We start from the raw sequence: 23,165 nt of genomic DNA, 5'->3' as shown, positions 1-23,165 counted from the left end.
GCACTGCTCTTTTTTCATTAAGCAAACACACCTATATATAGGTATAAGCATTGACCACTTAAGAGCGTAGAAGATATGTATTGTATACATATTGCATTTGTAGGTATAACGTGTCACAAGAGGATGACTGACGATTGTTTCGTTTTGTTTTTGTCCAAGACGTCCGAATGGAACCTACGTATGCATCCCCCAACCCAACAATTAAATTTATTATTATCATATCCTAAAATACCTCGTTATTCTAACACACTCCAAGTAATAAGACATTTATTTCTTTCTTCGTTTGGGCCTCTATGAGCTTTTGCTTGGGTCACGGGTCGATGCCAATTGCCGGGCCGCGCGTCTGGACTGATAGGCTTTCTAATGGGTCTGCCATAACAAGTCCCAAATAATATTTGGAATAACAAATTATCCCTCAGAAAAGAATCGATATGGAAAAATGCAAATTTATCACTGATCGAGACTTTTGTAATCAAAATTGATCGATTTTCGCACTTACACATGATACTTGTTGTATTTGCTCTCGGAACTTCTCCCGAAACCATTTCTGACGCTGCCGTACGCCGCCCGACACGCCACCGTTGCTTTCCACCGTATTTCGCCATCGATCTCCTTGTGACACATGAACATGACCAACTTTTTTTGTAGGCACATATGTGAGCAGCTACCCATTCTTCTTCTTCAACAACCTCTGTATTTCTTCTTTAACTTTGAAGAAGATTTCTGGATTAAGACATTCCAGAGGACGGTAGGGCTGTTTTCCCGACAAACAAGGCGCTGCTCTTTCTCCTCCTTCAGCAATGTGCTGACCCATCCCAATCCCATGTAGTTTTGGAATTCATCTCACTTTCCAAATTCACTTCGTTGACAAGATCTTATGCCTCCAACAACGGAATTATCTTGCGCTGCAGTACTTCATCGTCTGTGAGCTCAGCAGGCCTCGAGGCAAACAACTGAACCTCTTCAGGAGCTGCTTGCGTGGCTGGTAATTGGGCTTTGTTGGTAATGGTAGCCGGTGTTTGACAATGCTTCGAGCTAATCTGGATATTTCCTTCTAGTCCCAGGAAAACAGTCTCGAAATCCTTAATAGTCCTGGACTCGCATAACTCTAAAAATTAATTTCGTCAAGTGAATCCTGCACCTTGAAAATTAGAGTGGTCCTACGGGGGCGGTTCGGTGATTCCTCGTCGTCTTTCAGCTCAACAGGCCTCGGGTAAGAAGATTGGGTCTCCCCAAGGATGTGGATTTCAGCTTCATCTCCGAGCAAAGGCGGCTGAGCTAATTTAGGAGTCGGCTTTGTGCACATTACCGATAAGATTCGTAGTTCGCGTTCCAGCAGGGATTAGTTTGTTGTGATTCTTCTCGATCTTATTCAAAGCAGGGATTAGATGATCTAACACATCGTCATTAACCAAAACCTTGCGCCAAGCGCGACAGTGAGAAACAAAGGCTTTCCAAAATATATGGAAGCGGGACAGCATCCTCGGCAAGGCTATCCTCTGTTATCTATATAAAAGGGTTGTCTTTTTTCATCATGATGTCACCCTGCAATATTGGGGCTGATTGCGATGACAATGAGCTTGATGGGCAAAAATCCAACTGTATTTACCATAAAATGACCATGGAAATGGAGTATGCAGTTGAGGTCACGATCAGAGGCAATACTATCCAACTAGCCTCGAAAAAAATTATCTTCATCAAAGGCATCAATCCTTGGTTTCCTCTCACTCTCAGAGTATTTCCGAATCAGGCATGATTATCGGTATTCAATTAGTCAATTAGTGATAAATTTATATTTATATTTTTCCAAATCGACACTTTTTATGACAGACTCAGTAAAAGGCCAAGCAGTCCAGACCTGCGGTCTGGCAATTGACATCGACGATGACACAAACATAAGCTTATAGAGGGCCAAATAAAACAGTTCTACTGCCTGGCGTTTAGTAGGATAATGAAGAATTTTAGGATATGACAATAATAAGTTTAATTGTAAGATTTGGGGAATGCATATATAGGTACCATATAGACGTCTTGAAATAAAAAAATAACACATTCATCATCCAAATTTTATACAATTTTATTTTCATTTATTTATTCATTTACTTATGTTTTCCTCTGTTTTTTTTCGTTACTTTCTTGTTTTTATTGTTTTCTTCGTCATATCATTATGAAACACTGTTTGTTACTAAAGATTTTTGTAACAAAAAATATGATACAAAAAGCGTGTTTGCGTAAAAATAAAATTTCCGTCGCCACAAATGAAAATTGCTTGACAAATAATTAAATGCATAACTTTATTATAATTAATCTGAAATCCTTAATGAACCCGACAAAATAATGTCAATCCAAAAATATTCATAGACATTCCAAAAGAAAAAAATTAACCATCAATAGTACTTTAAAGCATATCAACTATGGCCATCATGTCCCACATCAATCTAACATTCACCTAATATATGATCCCCAAATTAAAAAAATAGTACGTAAGTAGATCAACCCAGTACCATACCACAACACTTAGAATAAAAAATAAGGCAATAAGAGGCAACGGACCAACTGCAATGAATTTCCAAGATAAACAAGAATTTATTATTGCAATTGAATCATTTGATTCTCAAAAGAACACAACTAATAAAAAAAAAAACGTACATTCTTGTTTTCTTCGTCGAGTACCTAACCGAGGATCTTCGCTCCAGCATTCGTTGGGAGTATAAGTGGGGTACTTGGGACCGTGACAAACACTTTAACAATGACTAGGGTATTACCTATATAAATACGAAAAATCTGTGCTAGTTACGACGAAAATGACTTTCGTAAACAAATTTATCAATATATGTGAGTTGCAAACTTGTAACGACATACGAAAGTCAATGACATATCCTGACATATATAACAACAAAAAATATTCATCAACTTGTTGTAGGACTATATCCTAAATAAGCATATAGCAATGTTTAAAACCAAAACATAAACATGGGAGTGACCACTCTTAACATAATCAAAACCATAAAACAACAATAAACCACCAGACAGCCCATACAACACCAATAAACTAAAATAGCGAGGATGACCACCAAATAATGAATAGACCATAAAAGCATAAATCCATATGAGGCCGGAAAACAATAATAAACCAACATTTATAAACCATAACACCATAATCCATATCAGTCCTTACAACTATAAATAAACCATATGAATGAAATCCTCCTACAACACAAATAACATAACAGCCCCTATAGCAAAAAAATAACCACCAAACAGGCCTTAAAACAACAATAAACCATACAATTACCTTAAACCCAAATAATAGCCCTTACAACAACATAATCAAATACAAACATAACAATCATACACAAGTATTTGGCATGTGAAATGAATATTGAATTTATGCAGGAATTGGGCAAATAAATGTTGTAAGTGAACAGCGAGACAAACACAACATTGATAAAAAGGGAAGCATGTTGAGTACATTGATGAAATTTCTATTTGTACCAAGGTCGATCCCACTCACATCAAGACTCTCCAATGATGACATATTGCAAAGCCATGAGTTATCATTGGATGTAAAATTATTATGGCTGAGATCAAGGGTGTGTAGGTTGAGAGATTGCCAAGATGCTGACAGTTCCTCCAAAGGCGGTAGAAGAGAGATTAAGATAATGCAGTTGCTTCATTGATCCTAAAAACTCAGGATCAAAAGTCATTCCACTCAAGTCCGAAGAATTCTGATACTTTAATTCAAATAGAGAAGGATCTAGGCTTTTTCACTACTTAAGATATTACTCAACAACATATCATACATTGTATATGAGATTAAGTTGGATAACATACTTGTATTCTCATCACAAGTAATACCTTCCCATGTGCAGCAATCGATGCCCCTCCACGAAGGCTGTGTAATATTTGCAGGATCATCAAGGCTTGACTTGAACTTGAGAAGAGCTTTCCTCTCTACTACAATGCAACCAATTGATGTATTTTTAGCAACACATAAAATCCACAACTCTGAAACAAACAATATAATAGAAAAGAGAAGAAAGCAAACAAATACCTTCTTTATATTGACACATAAACATAAACAGTATACAATATGTTTATAGTGAAAGTATGTGATGAACAAAGAAAGATTCATCAGTTTTGATCGAGTGGCACATATGTTTAAGTTCTTTTAGATCCAATGTTTCTTCACAGCGAATTTTCTACATGCTACTCATTTAATGCATTTAATAGGACCGATTAAGTAAGAAAGCCTGGCAACTTGGAACACCAAAAAAATTCAACATGCATTGAGTCTATCAATAATATCTGATCCTTCTACCATTACCATTAGATACTTTTGATTACATTGAGATAACAAGAAAAAAAGATTTCAATATTTTATAATCGCCATTCAAGATTGAATAACATTTTTTACAGATAAGTACGCTAACATCTATATTAAGTTAATATGGAAGGCATCTATAAGTTCACACACATAAGACAATGTTGTTGACACATTCATCATTTAACTTACTTTTAGAATATCACATCTAATATATTTGTATTTAAAAAAATTAAATTCAAAATATTTAGTAATACTAATAAACAACTAAATATATTTAAAGGCGTGATCATATTTTAAAATATTATTATAAATCTAAGTTACCCAAAATCTAACATAACAAGATGGACATTTTCCTTGGCTTTTCCGGATGATGACTAACCGACAATGATATCTTATTTATTTGTGTTTCATAAAATTAATGGGACAATGCATTTTTCCTACACTACCTATTTTAAGTTTGAAACATTTATATACTGTTACATCTTATTGAAAAATATGACAAAACTCATTACACTTCCAATCAAGTCCCATAATTTGAATTTACATTAGTTGGTCAAAATAGATACAGAGTTGTTCGACATGGCAAGTATCGTCAAGAGAAATACACATCATGTGTGCATGAAAATAATAAAACAGACTAGCCAACACAACCAACTAGCCAACACATGAAAGTATTGCCACACCGAAGGGTTGACACACACAAAAAAATACGTTCACATAGTATATTTAAGGCAATGAAGTAAACAACACTCAATTAATGCACGAAAGAATCAACTGCAACAAAGACACCACTCATAATAAGGTTCAACAAAAAAAGTTCATTTTTCAATTCAAGCATGCCCAAAAGTCAAGATATTCAAATCACTCTTATATCACAACCAATAGAGATAAATTAGCATAGAGATCACATAAAATTGCTAAGCAATACAATGCAACCATCACATAAAACAGTTGGTGTAATACCCTGTAAAAATACTCGTCGGAAGTTCGTCGGAGTTCGACGTCGGAGTTGGACAATATTATTTTGGGCCTAATTTATTTTGGACTTTTGATGTAAAAAATTAAGGAATTGGCTTTAAATTATGAGTAAAATTAAATTTAGGGTAAAATAAATAATAAACTAGATTTGGTTTATCCATATCTCTTGGTTTAGGTATCTTTATCCTTAAAATATATCATATCCAAGTGTGGATTTAATAAGAAATATAGGGTATGCCTAGTTTGTTAAGATATAGCGTATCCAGGTTAGAGTATAGATGATGAGTCCAAGTCTTTTATGTTTAATAAAGCATAAAATAAAATAAAATAAAATAAAATAAAAAGAAGGAATAGAGCAGCAGACACGCAAGCCACCAGCCCCCCCTCTTCTTCCTTGGAATTCTTCTTCTCCAAAACTCTTCCTGTTGGACGCTTCTCTTAAGGTAAGTGGGATTAATGAACGTTGATTATAATGTCATAGGATTATGTGAAGATTATTATTGAATTTTAAATTAGAAATCATTGAATTTATGGGATGAGTTTGAAACCTTAGTTTTGCCTTAAACTAGTTATGGTTTTTGGAAAAAAATTACGATTATATTTAAATATTATGATTTTTGGAGTTAGACCATGCCTATTGTGATTGACATATTATTCGAATGTTTATTTGGCGAAATAAAGTGAGATTATAACGAACTTGTTGGGTCTAATATTCTACTTTTGCATAGTTAAATGTTGACAATTGGAATATTTTGAGTTTAAAACACTCTTTTTGAAATTTGCCTAAGAGCATGTTGAGTATTTGGTCAAATTGGTAATTGAAACTACCCGTCGAGTCCGATCAATTCGTCGATTGTTTAGATGATAAGGCATAGCCTTCCACCTCTGTGCCTTGCAAACACGTGAGGGTATACCGGTATTTTAGGATAACTAGTTAACCTTGAACTAGATCCCGAATGGGCTAGGTCGAAGGATCGAGATGGTGGGTTCTTTTTTGGGTGATTCCGAGGTGCTTGTCATTCAAGATGAAAAGGTCTTTAGACCGTCATCCATGATAGAGGGATGGATTGCGTACAATTCCCTCTTGGTATCTTATATTGGAGACGAGAGGATTGTGGATCGTATGGAATTCTTCCTTGGAATTCTTATTCTCCAAAACTCTTCCTGTTGGACGCTTCTCTTAAGGTAAGTGGGATTAATGAAAGTTGATTATAATGTCATAGGATTATGTGAAGATTATTATTGAATTTTAAATTGGAAATCATTGAATTTATGGGATGAGTTTGAAACCTTAGTTTTGCCTTAACCTAGTTATGGTTTTTGGAAAAAAATTATGATTATATTTAAATATTATGATTTTTGGAGTTAGACCATGCCTATTGTAATTGACATATTATTCGAATGTTTATTTGGTGAAATAAAGTGAGATTATAACGAACTTGTTGGGTCTAATATTCTACTTTTGCATGGTTAAATGTTGACAATTGGAATATTTTGAGTTTAAAACACTCTTTTTAAAATTTGCCTATGAGCATGTTGAGTATTTGGTCAAATTGGTATTGAAACTATCCGTCGAGTCCGATCAACTCGTCGATTGTTTAGATGATAAGGCATAGCCTTCCACCTCTGTGCCTTGCAAACACGTGAGGGTATACCGGTATTTTAGGATAACTAGCTAACCTTGAACTAGATCCCGAATGGGCTAGGTCGAAGGATCGAGATGGTGGGTTCCTTTTTGGGTGATTACGAGGTGCTTGTCATTCACGATGAAAAGGTCTTTAGACCGTCATCCGTGATGGAGGGATGGATTGCGTACAATTCCCTCTTGGTATCTTATATTGGAGACGAGAGGATTGTGGATCGTATGGTGCCACTCGCAAACTAATAATACATTGATTTACGTGTACTTTGGATTTCGAACCCTTATGTACATTAATATCCTAGGGTTGTGACCCCATGTTTGTTATGTGAAAGTATATGACGTGTCATACGAAGTAATAAGGTTGAAAAATCGGCTCGAGCCGGCCCTGATTAAGGCCTAGGAGTTTTCTTAGTGATGTGCTCATCGCTATTATTTGAGAATAAAAATCAGATATAAGGGAGACGCTAAAAGACTCGTGTGTTAGTTATCCTTATGTGATATGTGTCTATCTTATTCAAATTATCTTCTTCAAATGATTTTGTGGCATTATACCGTATTAATTTATCTTTGATTAATTGCGTTTACTCATTGATCCTCTTCTTACAACCTTTTTGTAGGTGATCATATCTTTGTTATACCTAAATGATGCATCCACGTCATATGATCCATCGGGGGAATTATTATCTTCTAAAATATTTTTGAAATCCATTATTAAGGTTTAAGAACTAATGCCTTTTGAACTATTTTCAACTTATGCTTTTGACTCGAACCTTATTTATTTAAATGATAAACCGGTGCGCTTTATTTTAAATCTCTAAGTAGTTGTTTTGTAAGGGTTATTTTAGCCTTAGCGCCACAACTTAGGGCTAGTTGGTTGATGAACGAGTCTTAGGGTGTGGCGTGGCGGTGACGCTTCGGTTTGAACCGGCTAGGGTGTTACAATTGGGGCGCACAAATTCAACGAAATTCATAACCCCAATATAACTATTCTAAGAAAGAATATCCAAAAATGGAATTAGTAAATCACACGCATAACACTTCAACATTACTATCATCCAAAAAAATATTGAAACAAAATTCATGGCAAATTTCTAGTCACTAGGGTTCAATAAATTCAATATTAGTTGGCAAGCAAGAATATCAATTGCGATCAATAATTATCCCAAAATTTAAAATATTAGAAGAAGAAAGATGAAGGGATATCACCATATCGGAGGATGAAGACCAGCGGCGGCGGTTGGCGCGGCTGGATCTGGGTGAGCGCGGGTCTGGGCGGTGGCGTGGAGGTGCGGCGGTAGAGCTCGGCGGAGGTGGTTGGACTCGGTTCAGAAAGCGTCGCGGTGGAGGCGCGCGATGGAGTGGAGTTGGGCGGTTGCGGTGGCTCGATTGTTCGTCGATGGGTTGAAGCGCGGTGGAGGAGCGGTGAACGGCGGCGCTCGGGCTAACTGTGTTGGCGGAGTTGGTGGAGGGTTGGTGACGTCGCGGTGGCTGAGGCCGGAGGTCGAGGCGGACGGCAGGGCGGCGGCGGCGGCACGACGGGCAGCAGAGGAGAAAGAAAGGTGGCGGATTGAGAGGGGTTAAATTTGGGTATTAGATTTAGGAATTAATTTAAAATAAAGTTTTTGGGATTTAATTTTAAATTTTTCTTTTAAAAAAAAAAAACATTTATATATTTTTTTATATGTTTACTTATAAATATTATATTTATTCGTGTTTTAGAGATTGTACGTATAACAAATGCATTTAAAATCATTTTTAATCATAATTATATTCATTACGAACAAATAAGCGAACCAAATAAAAATACAAGTTGACGAATTATAAAACTTTTTGTTACGCCAATTTTATTAACTAAAATTAGCTTTTGCTACAGATCTTTTGTTGCGATTATAGAACGGCAACAAAAGAGCAGTGCCACAAACCACACTATTCTTTGATGTCAAACATTAATCTCGCTCTTTGATGTCGAACATTAATCTCGCTACTAAGCATGTACGTTTAATTTATGGGAAGCAAATGTAAAGAAATTAAAACACAACTTCACTCTGTCTCCCAAGGAGTTGTCATCTTCCAATCTTTCTTGTCATAGCTCAGCTCAAAGCCCTCATTCGTCGCTCTCCAGTACACGTTCTCCTTACCCTTATCTCGGGATGGATTGTACGCTGCAAACTCCGCAAATTTGAGGCCATAGTCAGCCATCGCTCTAACCTCGCGCTTCTCATTTGCATGAACTACATTAATAATAGTTTCTTGGCCTGGATTCAATGTAACCGGCGAAGCGAATTTCCCATCTCCTCGGATAGTAACTTTGATTTGAGGTGATTTCGCTGGAAGAGCACTGTTTATGTGAATTACTTTGGCAGTAGCTGATAGGCCGTAGAAACAAAGGACTAGGGTTAGGGTTAGCTTGCGGAAGAGATTAGAATGAGAAACCTTTGAACGCATTCTTACTTTTTGTGTTTTATTTTCTTAAACTTTTCATTTGAGGTTGTTTTATTGTGTTTTTAGTTATTTATAGTGCCAAGATTGTTATTATAAATTCCATGGTATTATGTTATTGAGGTAATATGATATTCAAAATCTGATTGCTATAATTCCATGTGTATTTGATGTAATATTATATTAGCAAAGAATTTCATTACATAGATTCACGTAATCTTTTCAAAAAGAAATTAATTCAAATTTTTTTATCATATTTAATTTCTAGTATAGATATTAGACTAAAATGAGTCTTTACTGGGCTAAATAGTAAATTTATAACGTTGATTAATTTTCATCTAGTAATATATTCATAATGATTAAAGCACTTATAGGAGGAATACACATGTCAGCATTTTTTTATATAAAAAAAGGAAACAAAAAGATTTGAAAGATTTTTTTTTTCAAATTTCCATTTTAATTGAAACACATAATATATGTATATAATATAAATTATAAATGTATATATTGTTTTTTGTAATTTATTTTAAATATGTTATTTTATTTTTATTTATTAATATTTTATCATTCGTAAAATTTTATATTCTATAATTAGAAATTTAAATATATTCTTTTAAAATAATAAATTAAATATTAATTTATTATTGATTAATAATAAAATTAATAAAAATAATATGATTTTTTTTTTAAAATAATACATATATAATAATATGGATATAAATATAAAAAGATTGGGATGAGTTTCTTAATTCCTTAATTTATTGCTTTCTTGATTTTGTTCCTATTTTTTTCGTTTATTAAATAAGTTGAATACGGTTCCGAATTTTTTTTAAAAAAAGTTGAACAATCCATCCAAAATTTCAGTCGGTTCGCTTCTATAACCTATCAAAAAATATTTTGAGCTATAATAATTTATATTTAAATAATACTCCATACGTTCCACATTGGATGTCTGCGTTACCGTAGACATGGAGATTTAGAATAAATATAATTAGTAGATAATTAAGAATGTATGAGTGAAAATAATTATTTTATAATATAAATAATCATAGATTAAAGTTAAAATAACTAATTAGTTTAATTAAAATTAAAAAAAAATTAAATTAAAAATTTTAAATTGAGATTAAAGTGTATAATCATTTTCCAATAAGGAAAAATGACATGGGCTGTGGGATAGACAAAAATGACAATATGAACATGGTATGTGAGACGGAGTATTATTTATTTGTAATATTCTTTCATTTTAACCATTTTCAATGACTATTTTATTTATAAATATAAATATAGATATAAATAGAACAAAACTCAAATAATTATACTCCTGCTATCTGATATGTTTATACTTATTTGGAAGATTTATTAATAGTATTTTAATATAAAATGAGATATATAAAAAGTAAAATGATATAGATAAAAAGTACGCTAAGAGTATTATATAAATTTTCTAGAAAATTAAATAATAATAAAAAAAATAAGTAGAAAAAAGTAGTGATATTTTGATTATTATTTAGACAAAATTGCTTACATATCATCTGTGGTTTGGAAAGTTTGCATTGTATACTTTAATAATTTAAAAATTGCATAAGGCTCCCTCATGCATTAAAAAATATTGGACACAATCTTCTAAAAACACACTTGATATAATTGTTGACGGACGAAGAAAATAATATATATATATTTTTATATATTTATAATTTCACAGTAAAATATACAATAAAATAAATAAAATCTTGCATTATATGACCGATTAAATCACTATAAAACAATTGATTTTTTATTTTTTTTGTTAAACAGTACAAATGCACCACAACGACTCAGTCAAAACAACTTTAAAGTATTGCATTATATATATATACATAGGTTTAAAATAGTATATTATGTGTGCGTTTACTATATAAAATTAAGGTGGATAATATTATTTTATACGACCTAATCTCATGTTTAATTTAATGTATTCAAGCTCTATATGATTAAATATCCGTGTTGGACATGAGTCCAAAACTACCTAAACAAGGAGGCATGACCAAAAAGTATAAATATGAAAGGCTTTAGAACCCTGCAAGAGACCAAATCCTCCTAAAGGCAAAACCTCTCAATCTGTTGAGCTGCTTCAAAGCAAACCAGAGCCTTCCGAAGGGGAAACCTCCCAGTCTGCTGAGCTGCTTCAGATCAAAGCCACCAATGTAATATCCCTAGTTGGTTCATACTGTAAATGCTACTGGTACACTGCATCATGAAATTGTCACCTCCTGTTTTGATACCACCAATGTAAAATCTCTAGTTGGCTCATATTGGAAATGCTACTGCTACACTTCCTTCTCGAACACCTTCCTGTCGGCCTAGTGATTCTTCGACTCCAGCCTCGTACACATTACTAACGCACGCTAAAGTAAAAACATTATAAAATGCACCCGGCAAAATAGAGTGTTTCATTTACTCTCAAAACTGAAGTATCTTACAAATGAGGACTCCTCCTCTATGTATAGACACTTTAACATAGATACGATATATCTTATCAAATCCACACTTGGATACCCTATATCTACGGATAAAAATATCTAAATAAAGAGATACGGATAAACTAAATCTAGTTGATAATCTTCGATTCAGTTGAAGGGCAATCTCGGAACTTCTAGAATGTTTACTAAAATTAACTATAAAAACTCATTATTATATAAGACAATCTGATTCATGAAATAAATACTCTAAATCATAATTAAAAAACTGTAACTAAATTCTACTTATATCTAGGAATGAATTAACAAAATAAAAATTGCAATCGAACGGCCGGATATTTTTTTTTCTTTTCCTTCCTCATTTTCTCTTCTTAAGGGTTTGGTTGTTTTTGTATATATTTATAGTCCTAAGTTTTAAACTTAATTATTTTAATTAAACAAATAATTTTATAATTAAGAATTTAGATTAACTTCAGCTGCGCTGAATTAAAAAATTCAACATAACATCCACCCCGTAAAAAAATTTGAGGCACCATACATTATCAAACTACTATAATTGACATTTTAGTTACTTATTTATAGGCAAAACATACCACCCTACATGCCATATTCGATTGTTTATTCTTGGAAACATAATCTATTCGATTTTAGGTATCTATGTATGTTTACGCTCTTTAGACTGGTAAAACACTTCAACTTCTAATGGAAGATCAAGACTTCAATATTCACAAATCACACATCACTATCAAGTTGTTGTATCTAATAACAAATTAATGACAATCATAAATATCTACCATCACGTTTTCGTGCCAACCAAAACATAAAAGGCCAATGAAAACAAAAGGCAAGCTCGCAATTTCATATCATAACCAAAACTGCAGTTTTGACCCTAAACCGGCCAAATCGAAATCGAAATCATCATGGACAAAAGAATTATGATGACAGGATGATAACATGAACACACAAAAATATATTATAAAAGAAGAGTTGAGAAGTATCATAAAACCCTAATACACTCAAGTGTTCAATGTTCCATCAAACTCCCAAAATTATGAGTCAAGAAAACTTTTTTAATGGACGAAATGTTCCAAAGCAAAATGGGAAAGAGATCGATTTTAAGTGAGAATGTTCATCAAATACAAGTAGGATTGCTAGCTGGAGTGAGTGTTTTCATCACATTCTGCTCCTTCTCAGCTGCCCTCCCTCCATTGCCTCCTCTAATCCAGTGAACTAATTTAACAAAATATAACATTTGATCAACAATACTACAAGCACAAATGCAAACTCTATCATATATCTTGATCGGAAGCATTTTCGTATTTTCAATATAGTAAAAATTTGAATGAAAATATGTATTAAAACATGGCGATTTTAAATAGTAAATAAGTGTTGAATCTAATGTTTTAATAAAGAATAGGATACTATTTAGTTGTATTAGGTGTTTTAGATTGTTTTAAAATTGTAAAGAAACCGAATTAAAATAATTGCTTGTTATGGTATTTTAAATATAAAATTTAATACAAAAGTAATTAAGTTTTTATGTGATTTTCTTTGTATAGTATATATATATATATTACTTGAATGAATAGTAAATATATTTTGGAAATATATATATATATATAAACAAACAAAAATAGAAATTTAGAATATGCTATTTCAGATGAAAAATAAGTTATATATAATGTTTGTTAGAGAAGGTAGAATCTCCCTTCTTCTTTCTTCATTTTTTTTTAATAGATAATGCATAAATATTGGCGAAAATTTATACAAATAAACCTATAAACTTATCAACAAAGCTATAATTACTTACACTTAAATATGCCCATTTAACAGTACCTTTTCATTATTCAGACTTCTTCAATCTCTGCGACCTCCAGTTCATCTAATAAATTTGATTCCTAGAGGAATTAATATATATATATATATATATAACGTAGGTAAGATGATCATATTCTGACCTCTCAATGAAATCTTTATTTTAGGAGAAAAATATAATATGATTTTTGACCATGTTTACTCATTTGACGGACAATTTACTTAAAAAACTTTCTTAATTATATGTATATATATTTCTCAATATATATATGCAAAAATATAACTGATTATACAATAAGACAAATAACTAAAAAATTACTCCCTCCGTCGTGCAAATATGTGCTCATTTGACCGGGCACAAGTTTTAATAATTGTTACTTTTTCTTTTTATAGTACAAAAATGTAATAATTTTTTACTTAAAAATGAAACGAGAATATTTTTCAATAACAACCCAAAAAGGAAAGTGAGCATAAATTTGAATGACGGAGGAAGTATAAAAGTTCTCTAATTTTGAGAGAAAGGTAAAAATATTACCTCTGTGCTTGCGGACATAGTATGTGGGCATAGAAAAATATTTAAATCTTTCACTCCTTTCAAGTTTTCAAAGCACATGTCATCTACTACCACAAACATCAACTTTGGTGCGGTCCAAGATTCAAGCGACAAAGACTCCATTTGTGAGCAGTTAAATATCGATAATCTTTCCAACAATGGCAACTCAAGAGCGCATCTCCATTCACAAATCATCCCCAGAATTGGCAGATCTTCAAGGCTTAATTCAACCAAACTTGGAAGTGGCCTTGAACTATCATTCATCTTTTTGTCGCCAGAAATGACTACTTTTATTTTCTTGCAATCTGCAATATATAATTCTTCAATGTTGACAAGGTGCCCAACAATTGCAGAAGAAAATAAACTCTTGATGTTGTGACATCTTGTTATCACCAATATCACTAATGATATAAAGAAAGACTGAGGAATATGCCGGCACCATATATTGCTCATGTCTCCATATCCCGAAATTTGCAACTTCTTCAATCTATCAATTTTAACCTATAAAACAAACAGCATTTTCTATTCCGATTAAAAGTGAAATTGAATTAAAGATGACTTAATTGAATGTGACATCTGGTATTGCATCAAATTTAATTACTTATAAATTAAAATTCCTGAGATATATAATTAAATGAAGTCTTTCACCTTTAATCCTTGCATATATAATGCACTTAAAATTTCAAATACAAAGTCCAAATATTTTCTAATAGAATTAATTAAAATTCAAAAGAGCAAAATAAGGGGTACATGCATGATAAATATACTATGATTGTCAAACATGTATGAATGTGTATTTACAGACAGACCTCACGGTCACAAGTTCAACTCCTACACCACCAAGTCATCCCTTACAGGACTATGTTTCCCTTATGTTTAGTATGTAATATTGATGCAAATAAATAAGATCGAAAGTATTTACAATGTATAATAAGATCTACAAATATTGTTACTCCGTGTTTGAACAACTAAAATAACAAAATTGTTATTTATTCGAATAAATAGTGAGTATTATATATATTGAGCATATTAAAATGGTAAGTATATTTACTGTAACTTTCAATTTATTTGAAAATTTTATATAATAGTAATAAAAATAACTCATAGAATTCAGATTTGTTTTTGTTATTTAGTTGTATTGCAAACTAAAACTCAATACAAATAGTTACTTCAATAGGCTCTGGTTGCTGTGCTGATTGGGTCAAATAAGTATGGTGTTGATTTGACCTAATTAGCAAATGTCTATAAATATATATATATACAGAGAATATGACATATATTTGAATTACACATTATATAATTATATATAGAAAAGTAAAGTATTTTGATTTCATCACAATAGTAATTTGATCTAATTAGCAAATGTCCATAAAGAAAATAACAAATCATCACAATGTAATAGCATATTACATAACACAATATATATTATATGTCTTATGACAATTTGTTAATTAATTTCAAATTAATGTGCTATACATTATGTAATAATTTGCTAATTTCTTCATATTATACCTTTTTAAATTCTTAGTTTTAATGATTAATAATCATTAATAATTAAAAAATCATTTTACTTGGATATGGTGATTGAATAAAAATAAATATTGAATACTAAATTTGAAGAAATATATTTTACTATAAATTATGCAAAAGAAAAACAAATTACAACAAACAAGCTTTTTTCTAGTTAAATATTTTTAAACACAGAGATAGATAGTTGATCAATTCAAATAATTTTATCATTAAGCCTACCACAATAATCCAACAAATAGAAACAATATCTAAAGAATAATCTGAGGTAAACCATAAATACTTTTTGGTTGCAGAATAAGTGAAGGGATTCATCTTCATCTTCATCATCGTCATCCTCATGGTGGCATTTTTTATTTGATTCCGTGGAACAAATAATGCTCATGAAATTCGGATAACCCATAATTTTCATTTCAGTTAGCATTGGGAATTCAATGCTTTCAATCCCTTTCCCAAAGCTAGTTAGAGTTGATAATTCTTCAAGAAATAGAAGCTCCAAATTCGGAGTCAATATGGGACCTCACCGCCCATCAATGCATGGTGTTCAAAACAATGTAGTTTGTCATCTCATCATCTTCATTCTCATTCTTTTTTAGAAGTCCTTCCATCACCTCATCTTTTACAATCAAACTTTCACATCCCCTTTTCTTAATTGCTATCACTTGTTCCATGATTTTGCACTCTTTAATCCACAATTTTTTGAGATTGACAAAATGATCAATTACTGAAATTGTACACAAAGTTTTGATATTGTTGCAATCAAATATGGTTAACTTTTCCAATCTACCGAATTTAACCTGCAAAAATACAACCTCATATTTAGTTAGTTAATATTAGTGATATTTCAATGAATAAAACAACAATGAGATTGATGAATAACTTCATTCACTTTTTTACGTAGCAATGTAGCATTGATTTTGTGTATAAATGAAGTTCAAAGACAATCATCAACAGACATATGTACCTAGCAAGTACGAAAATTTAAAAATAATAATAAAATAATAAAACTTGGAATTTAAGAATTTAATATTATTATGTTTACTATGTTTAATTTATGTTTAAACAAATGTATTTTAAATTCTTTAACATCAATAAAAAGACTAAAAAATTCATTTTACTTTATGAATGACTTTTTTATTATTATTTTTTTTTTTATACAAAAAAAAAATTAAATGTGATGTTCTAAATAAGAATAATGGTTGCAACAATATTTTCAGTGAAAAAAATTAATATAATTTTCAAAATGAAAGGTAGATATCTAATATTAAATTTCAAGAAAAATACTTGCTTAGAAAAAAGATAATTTTTGAGTGGGAATACTAAAATGATAAAAAGGATTATTTTACCTGGAACGGAGTGATTAAATTTAAATACAAAATTACTAGATAACTTTTATTTTTTATTTTTTACTATTTAGATCCACACACTTTCTTAAAAAATAATAATTTCAGCAAAAAATGACAGTGACATGTTTAATAATAATAATAATAATAATAATAATAATAATAATAATAATGTGGATATACATACCTTCTCGAGATCAAATAGGTAAAGAGTAATTGGGCTATTCTCGTCGGTGTTTCCTTCCTCTTTCTTCTCACTGCTTTCCACAAAATTTACAAATTTTGGACATTTCTGTATCATCAACTCCTCTAACATTGGAAACTCAATGCTAGCCGTTGCTTTGCTAAAACTAGTAAGATTTGGTAACTTGGATAGTTGTAGCATCTTCAATTTCGGGACAAGAACATGACTTGTGTGTCCATTAACAAACACTTGTTTCATCTTCTTGCAATTCCTGATAAGGAGCTTTTCAAGATTTGAGGGGAAGTCTTTGCTAAAAGAGAAGAGATTTTGTAGCTCATTGCATTCTACCAAGCGTACCTCAACCAAGTTGTTGAGCATAACTTGTTGATTTGGACTCTACAATTTTTCAATTGATGGCAATGTTACAAGATGCATTTCTCGCAAATTATTAAAAGAAATTGATCCCTCTAATATTGGTCCATCACATAACTCTTTTATGCTTGGAAGATCATAAAGTTCCATGGACTTTAATTCTCTGAAAGATCCAAAGCTCCTACAATCAGTTGATGTCGCTGCCGCCGTGGTTGCATTTACCAATGACTTGAGCATTCCACATTCCCGAACTTTCAAAGACTTAATAGTGTTATGGACTTGTGAAAGATGAAAGTTTATCGAACCATCTCCTTCTAAAGATAGCACATCAGTATTCCTTTCAAGTCCAATGATCCAATTTGGAATATGAATGTTCTCTTTTGATAATCCATGCAAAATCAAAGCTTTCTCTGGAATCCTACGATCCTCTTCTCCAAATAAAACTTTATACCTTTGTACACGTGGAAGCTGAATCTCCTCCTCGAGCAAACTAACATCCTCAATTTGAATCTCGAGGCATGTTAGCTTGCGTAATGACTCAAGCTCTTTGAGAGTGGCATTTTTTCTCTTCGTTTCATTGAGCTTTGTTGATTTCCCATCCCTTGAAACTATGTAACATCTTCAATTTCTCTAATGCAGTTAAGTTTGATATGATTCCAAAAGATACTCTTTTGAGACCTGAGGAGTAGGAAAATTCTAACAACCTGAACCTCTTCAACATCCCTATCCCAAGAGGTATCTCATGAATATTTGGACACCAAACACAACTCAATATTTCAAGACTTAACAACGTGCCAACAACATCAATCTTTTCCAATGGGCAATTGTTTAGCCGCAATGTCCGAAGATTTTTCAGCAACAAAATTGCTTGTGGCAGTGATTTGCACGATATTTCTTTGAAAGACAACACGCGAAGCTCTTTCATTGTCTCCATAAAGGAAAAGTCACTTATCTCTAAAGCATTTGACTGACCATGTGACATATAGTAACTCACTCTCCTGAAGTCAACCCGTTGCTCATTGAAAATTGAGTCCCACCATTCTCTTTTTTGTAGGAGCAAAAGCTGAAGACTTGGAAAATTAGGCCCCAAAAGGTATTTAAGAAAATCACTATCCTTTTCCGGAAATTCCAATATCCATTTGCAACTAGAAGAATAATATCCCCTCGACTCATGCTGCAAATCGACCAAGCCATCTTCAGATGCGATAAATCTAACCACATCACAAACCACATCATGCATTTTGATAGTGTTATTCCAGTCTCTGTCCATTAGCAAGAAATTACTTTTAAGCTTATCAATTGAATCATAAACTCTACTTCTTGCATATCTCAAATTACAACCTTCTTCCGACATCCATAACCCAAAGCTGCATAAGATTAGGTCCTCGAGGCTAATATTAAAATCCTCAGGAAATTGACTGCTGAGCTGCAACAAGGATTTGCTATCCTCATCTTTCAAGTAATTATAACTTAGCCTCAATGGGTTATAAATTTCTTTTAAAGTATCACCTATGTTTCTTGGGTTGGGACATTTTAGTCGATCCAATGCTCTCTCCCATTTGTCACAGTTATTTTCGTCTTTCATAGCCATGCCGACATTTATAATTGCAAGAGGCAAACCATTGCACTCTTTCACTACTTCTTTGGCTATAGACTGTATATCTGAGTTATTCACGCAATCTCCAGCTTTCGCTTGAAAGAGGGACCACGCTTCCTCTTCAGACAAGGTTTCCATCTCAACAATCTGAACATCCATTTCTTTCAACAGATCTCTTCTCCGAGTAGTTATTAAAACAGAGCAGCCTTCGGACTCGCTTTTACAAGGAATTCCTAATTCCTCCAAGTTGATACTTTCCCAAATATCATCCAGAATTACGAGCTCTTGTGCCAATTAGTCTCTCACGTAGTTTATGTGCTCTAGCTTGGTATGATTCAACATCCTTAATCTCATTCAAACCCAAGCATTCAGCAATCTCACGTTGAATTTTCATCAGATCAACATTTTGACCGACAACAACCATTACAGCTTCTTTGAATAAACCCAATTTCTCCTTCGCTTTATATCGAACTTTTTTGGCCAAAGTAGTCTTCCCCACACCACCCATACCGCATATCCCAATCAAATGAACATTCTCATCCTTAAAATTGGTATTTTCCACGAAATTTATTTTTTCAGTTGATTACTGTCTCCCCCTATTGTCGGGAAAGAGATTCATCAAAGTGACTGTCTGCAAACCTTGCAGTAAATAAATCACCCGTTGTTGGCTCAAGATATTTCACAATCGAGGGTGATTCATACCCGACATATATACTCAACCTTCTTTGAGGTCCCATTTTCGTGCATTGAGGTGGTGCAATTGGCACATAAAATCACACCCAAAAATTCGCATGTGAGATATATTTGGTACTTTTCCAGATACCAATTGAGTAGGGGAATAACAGTTATAACTTGTCGGCCTTATTTTCACGAGGGTTGCTGCATGCAATATAGCATGTCCCCAAGCTGATACAGGAAGTTTAGACCTCATTAAAAATGGTCTAGCAATTAGTTGCAATCTTTTGATAAGGGATTCAATGAAACCATTTTGCGTATGTCTATGGGGAACAGGATGTTCCACTGTAATCCCAATTGACATGCAATAATCATCAAATGTGTGTGATGAATACTCTTCAGCATTATCTAAACGTATTTTCTTTATCAAGTGATCTGGAAATTGTGCTCGCAATTTAATTATTTGTGCAAGTAGTCTACAAAAGCTAGATTGCGAGTAGATAACAAATATACGTGTGACCATCGTGTTGACACGTCAATTAGTACCATAAAATACTTGAAGGGTCCATACGGTGGATCTATAGGTCCACAAAATATCACCCTGAATTATTTCCAGACAAGCTGGGGATTCAAATCCAACATTTGTTGGAGATGACCTGATTATTAACTTCCCTTGGGAACAGGCAGCACAAGCAAATTTATTCGGACTCGAAATTTCTTTCTTTTTCAATGAGTGGCCATTTGAATTTTCAACAATTCGCCTCAACATTACATTGCCAGGATGCCCCAGTCGATCGTGCCAAGTTTTAAATTCGCTAGCAGCCATTTGGTCTACTAGGTGATATATTTCAACGGCATTGAGTTTTGAATAATATAAGACGAAAGAAAATTATGGAAAATTTTCTTTCACAATTCTTTTGTCATTTACAATCTGAGTTATCAGGAGATACTCATTTTCTGTCTCATTCAATGTTTCAATGTAATACCTATTTTTCCTAATATCACTGAAGCTCAGTAAATTCCTTCGAGCATTGCTCTAGAATAAGGCATTTTCAATTGCTATTTTTGTCCCTTTAGGGAGAAATACAGTAGCTTTTCCTGAGCCTTCTATCAGTTTCAATGCATTACTGAAAGTAACAATAGTGGTCTTTCCCATATTCAGACGGGAGAAATAACTTTTATTTTTCAGAATGCTGTGGGTTGTAGCACTGTCGATAAGGCAGATATTGTCATCGGCTCCAAAATATTTGACATCCATATCTTTGCAAGAAGGTAAAAATAATAAAAGAAGTGTATTAGTAACATAATCAAAATACACTTAGATTATAGGAGGTAATACAAAAAGGGGCAGAAAACATCAAAATAACAAAATAGATACAACAACATTTTATCATTTAACATCATCAGCTATCTCAAGCAGATCATCGGCATCCAGGTATTTGATATTTTTATTCATCACATCATCAAATGTGTCATCACGGGCAGCATGGTTTGTTTTGGCAAAAACTCTTCCCTGCCTTTTTTTAGGCCCGATACAATACAGCCAAGTGACTGGCTGTGCGACAAACATGGGCCCAATGGCCTTTGATTCCACACCGGGTGTATTCCTCGTCATTGTTTCTGTTTCTCCCAGTGTTGAACCTTTATTGAGGTATGTATGGCCTTCTATCATTATAACGCCGATTTGGCATATATTGGGGCATGTTTTGATAATTATTTGATCATATGCGTTTGTCCGGCCCCGTCCACAATTCTAATTTCGATCGCGATCAATTCATTGATTTCTAAATTGCCCACGACCAGGCACCGGATTTTTCGGTTGTATTGCATTTGCCTCGGGGAATGGATTTGCATCTGTGGGCCGAGATTCATGATTTTTCAACAGCAATTTGTTATTTTGTTCAGCCAGCAAAAGACATGTGATTAGCTCAGAATATTTCTGAAGCATCTTTCGCGATGCTGCTACTGCAAAACCATGTTAGAGGCATGAAAAGTGGAGAAAGTTTTCTCCATCATATCAGATTCAGATATATTTTCGCTACAGTGGTGCAGCTGTGATGTTATTTTAAACATGGCATAATTATATTCTTGGACTGTTTAAAGTTCTGAAGCCGTAGGCTTTGCCATTCGTTTCGTGCACTTGGCAACAAAGTCAACCTCAAGTGATCATATATTTCTTTCAATCTTTCCCAAAATTCAAGTGGGGATTCCAACGTCACATATTGCATTATCAGTGTCTCATCGATATGATGACACAAAAGATCATGACATTTGCACGATCTTGGCTCGGGGAATTTTTATCCTAGACAATGGTACTTTCCAAACCCATTGATGCCAGATGCATTTTAACATCACGAGCCCAGGCCACATAGTATTGGCCAGAAACGAGAAGAAGAAGAAATTCCTATATGGCATGGTTAGACATAATAAACAGATAAAATATAAAATATTACCTTGCAGAAATTAAAATATATAATCGTGCTGATAACATGTTGTAATATTAATATAGGATTAGTCAATAGAAATATTAATTATTTCTACCGCTAACCACTATTTTATATATTGTATATAATATATAATATAAAGTATATATATGTATATGTAGATGTGTGTGCATTTGTGGGTGTATGTATAATGTATAAGTATAAGTAAGTTATTAGTATATATATATATATATGAGTTTGTATGTATGTACGTGTGGGTGTATGTGATGATGATGATAACAATGGTGTAGTATGACATTTTGAATGTTTGATGTGGGGAGATAGAGAGGATGAGAGGTGTGCATTTCATTTCATTCAACCCATATATATTCATGCGAATACCTTGATGCGAATGAATTAAAAGCATACATATTGACTGTGTAGCACATTCGTGTGTGGTACGTGTATAACATATTGTATATTATGTCAAACATATATTATATATATATATTAGAATATTTGTATCAATTTATAGAGGATATAACATATGCATATGTGTGAACCGAAATAAGAGTTTTTATTTGTATTTAAACTTATTAATTTGTTATACTATTTCAACTATTCATCCAATTTTTTTCCTCTAAAAACATCAAATCAAAAACCTATTTTTTATTTTTAATATTATACTAAAAATCAATTTTTTACATTCAAAACATCACATCAACACCTATTTATATCACATCATACAACTATTCAAATTCAAAATTTTTACTATTCAAATCCCAACTCAAAATCCAAACCCCCAAACAAACACACCCAAAATATATGAGATAA

The 23,165-nt window shown here is 32.7% G+C and overlaps 1 protein-coding gene and 1 long non-coding RNA gene across 3 annotated transcripts; both read right to left on the bottom strand.

Annotated features, from left to right (window-relative positions):
* Positions 1–1,436: 1,436 nt before the first annotated feature.
* On the bottom strand, positions 1,437–8,562 carry LOC127264788 (uncharacterized). 2 transcript variants are annotated; one of them, XR_007841846.1, is made up of 3 exons: positions 3,515–8,562; positions 2,650–2,765; positions 1,437–1,545 (listed from the first exon to the last, which is right to left on the bottom strand). It is a non-coding gene; the product is annotated as an uncharacterized LOC127264788 (long non-coding RNA). The 2 variants fall into 2 exon arrangements; XR_007841845.1 differs by lacking the exon at positions 1,437–1,545 and adding an exon at positions 2,281–2,556.
* A 7,705-nt stretch (positions 8,563–16,267) lies between these two features.
* On the bottom strand, positions 16,268–21,523 carry LOC127264722 (disease resistance protein At4g27190-like). Its single transcript, XM_051294224.1, has 6 exons — positions 21,368–21,523; positions 19,513–19,774; positions 18,341–19,466; positions 17,859–18,255; positions 17,268–17,660; positions 16,268–16,534 (listed from the first exon to the last, which is right to left on the bottom strand). Exons 1-6 carry the CDS (start codon positions 21,521–21,523, stop codon positions 16,268–16,270), a joined length of 2,601 nt encoding a protein of 866 aa, XP_051150181.1.
* Positions 21,524–23,165: the final 1,642 nt, after the last annotated feature.

The sequence above is a fragment of the Andrographis paniculata genome, unplaced genomic scaffold, assembly GCF_009805555.1.
Source record: "Andrographis paniculata isolate CXL003 unplaced genomic scaffold, ASM980555v1 Contig71END, whole genome shotgun sequence".
NCBI lineage: Eukaryota > Viridiplantae > Streptophyta > Magnoliopsida > Lamiales > Acanthaceae > Andrographis > Andrographis paniculata.
The sequence above is the reverse complement of the archived record's forward strand: the minus strand, read 5'-3'. Positions and strand labels throughout refer to the sequence as shown.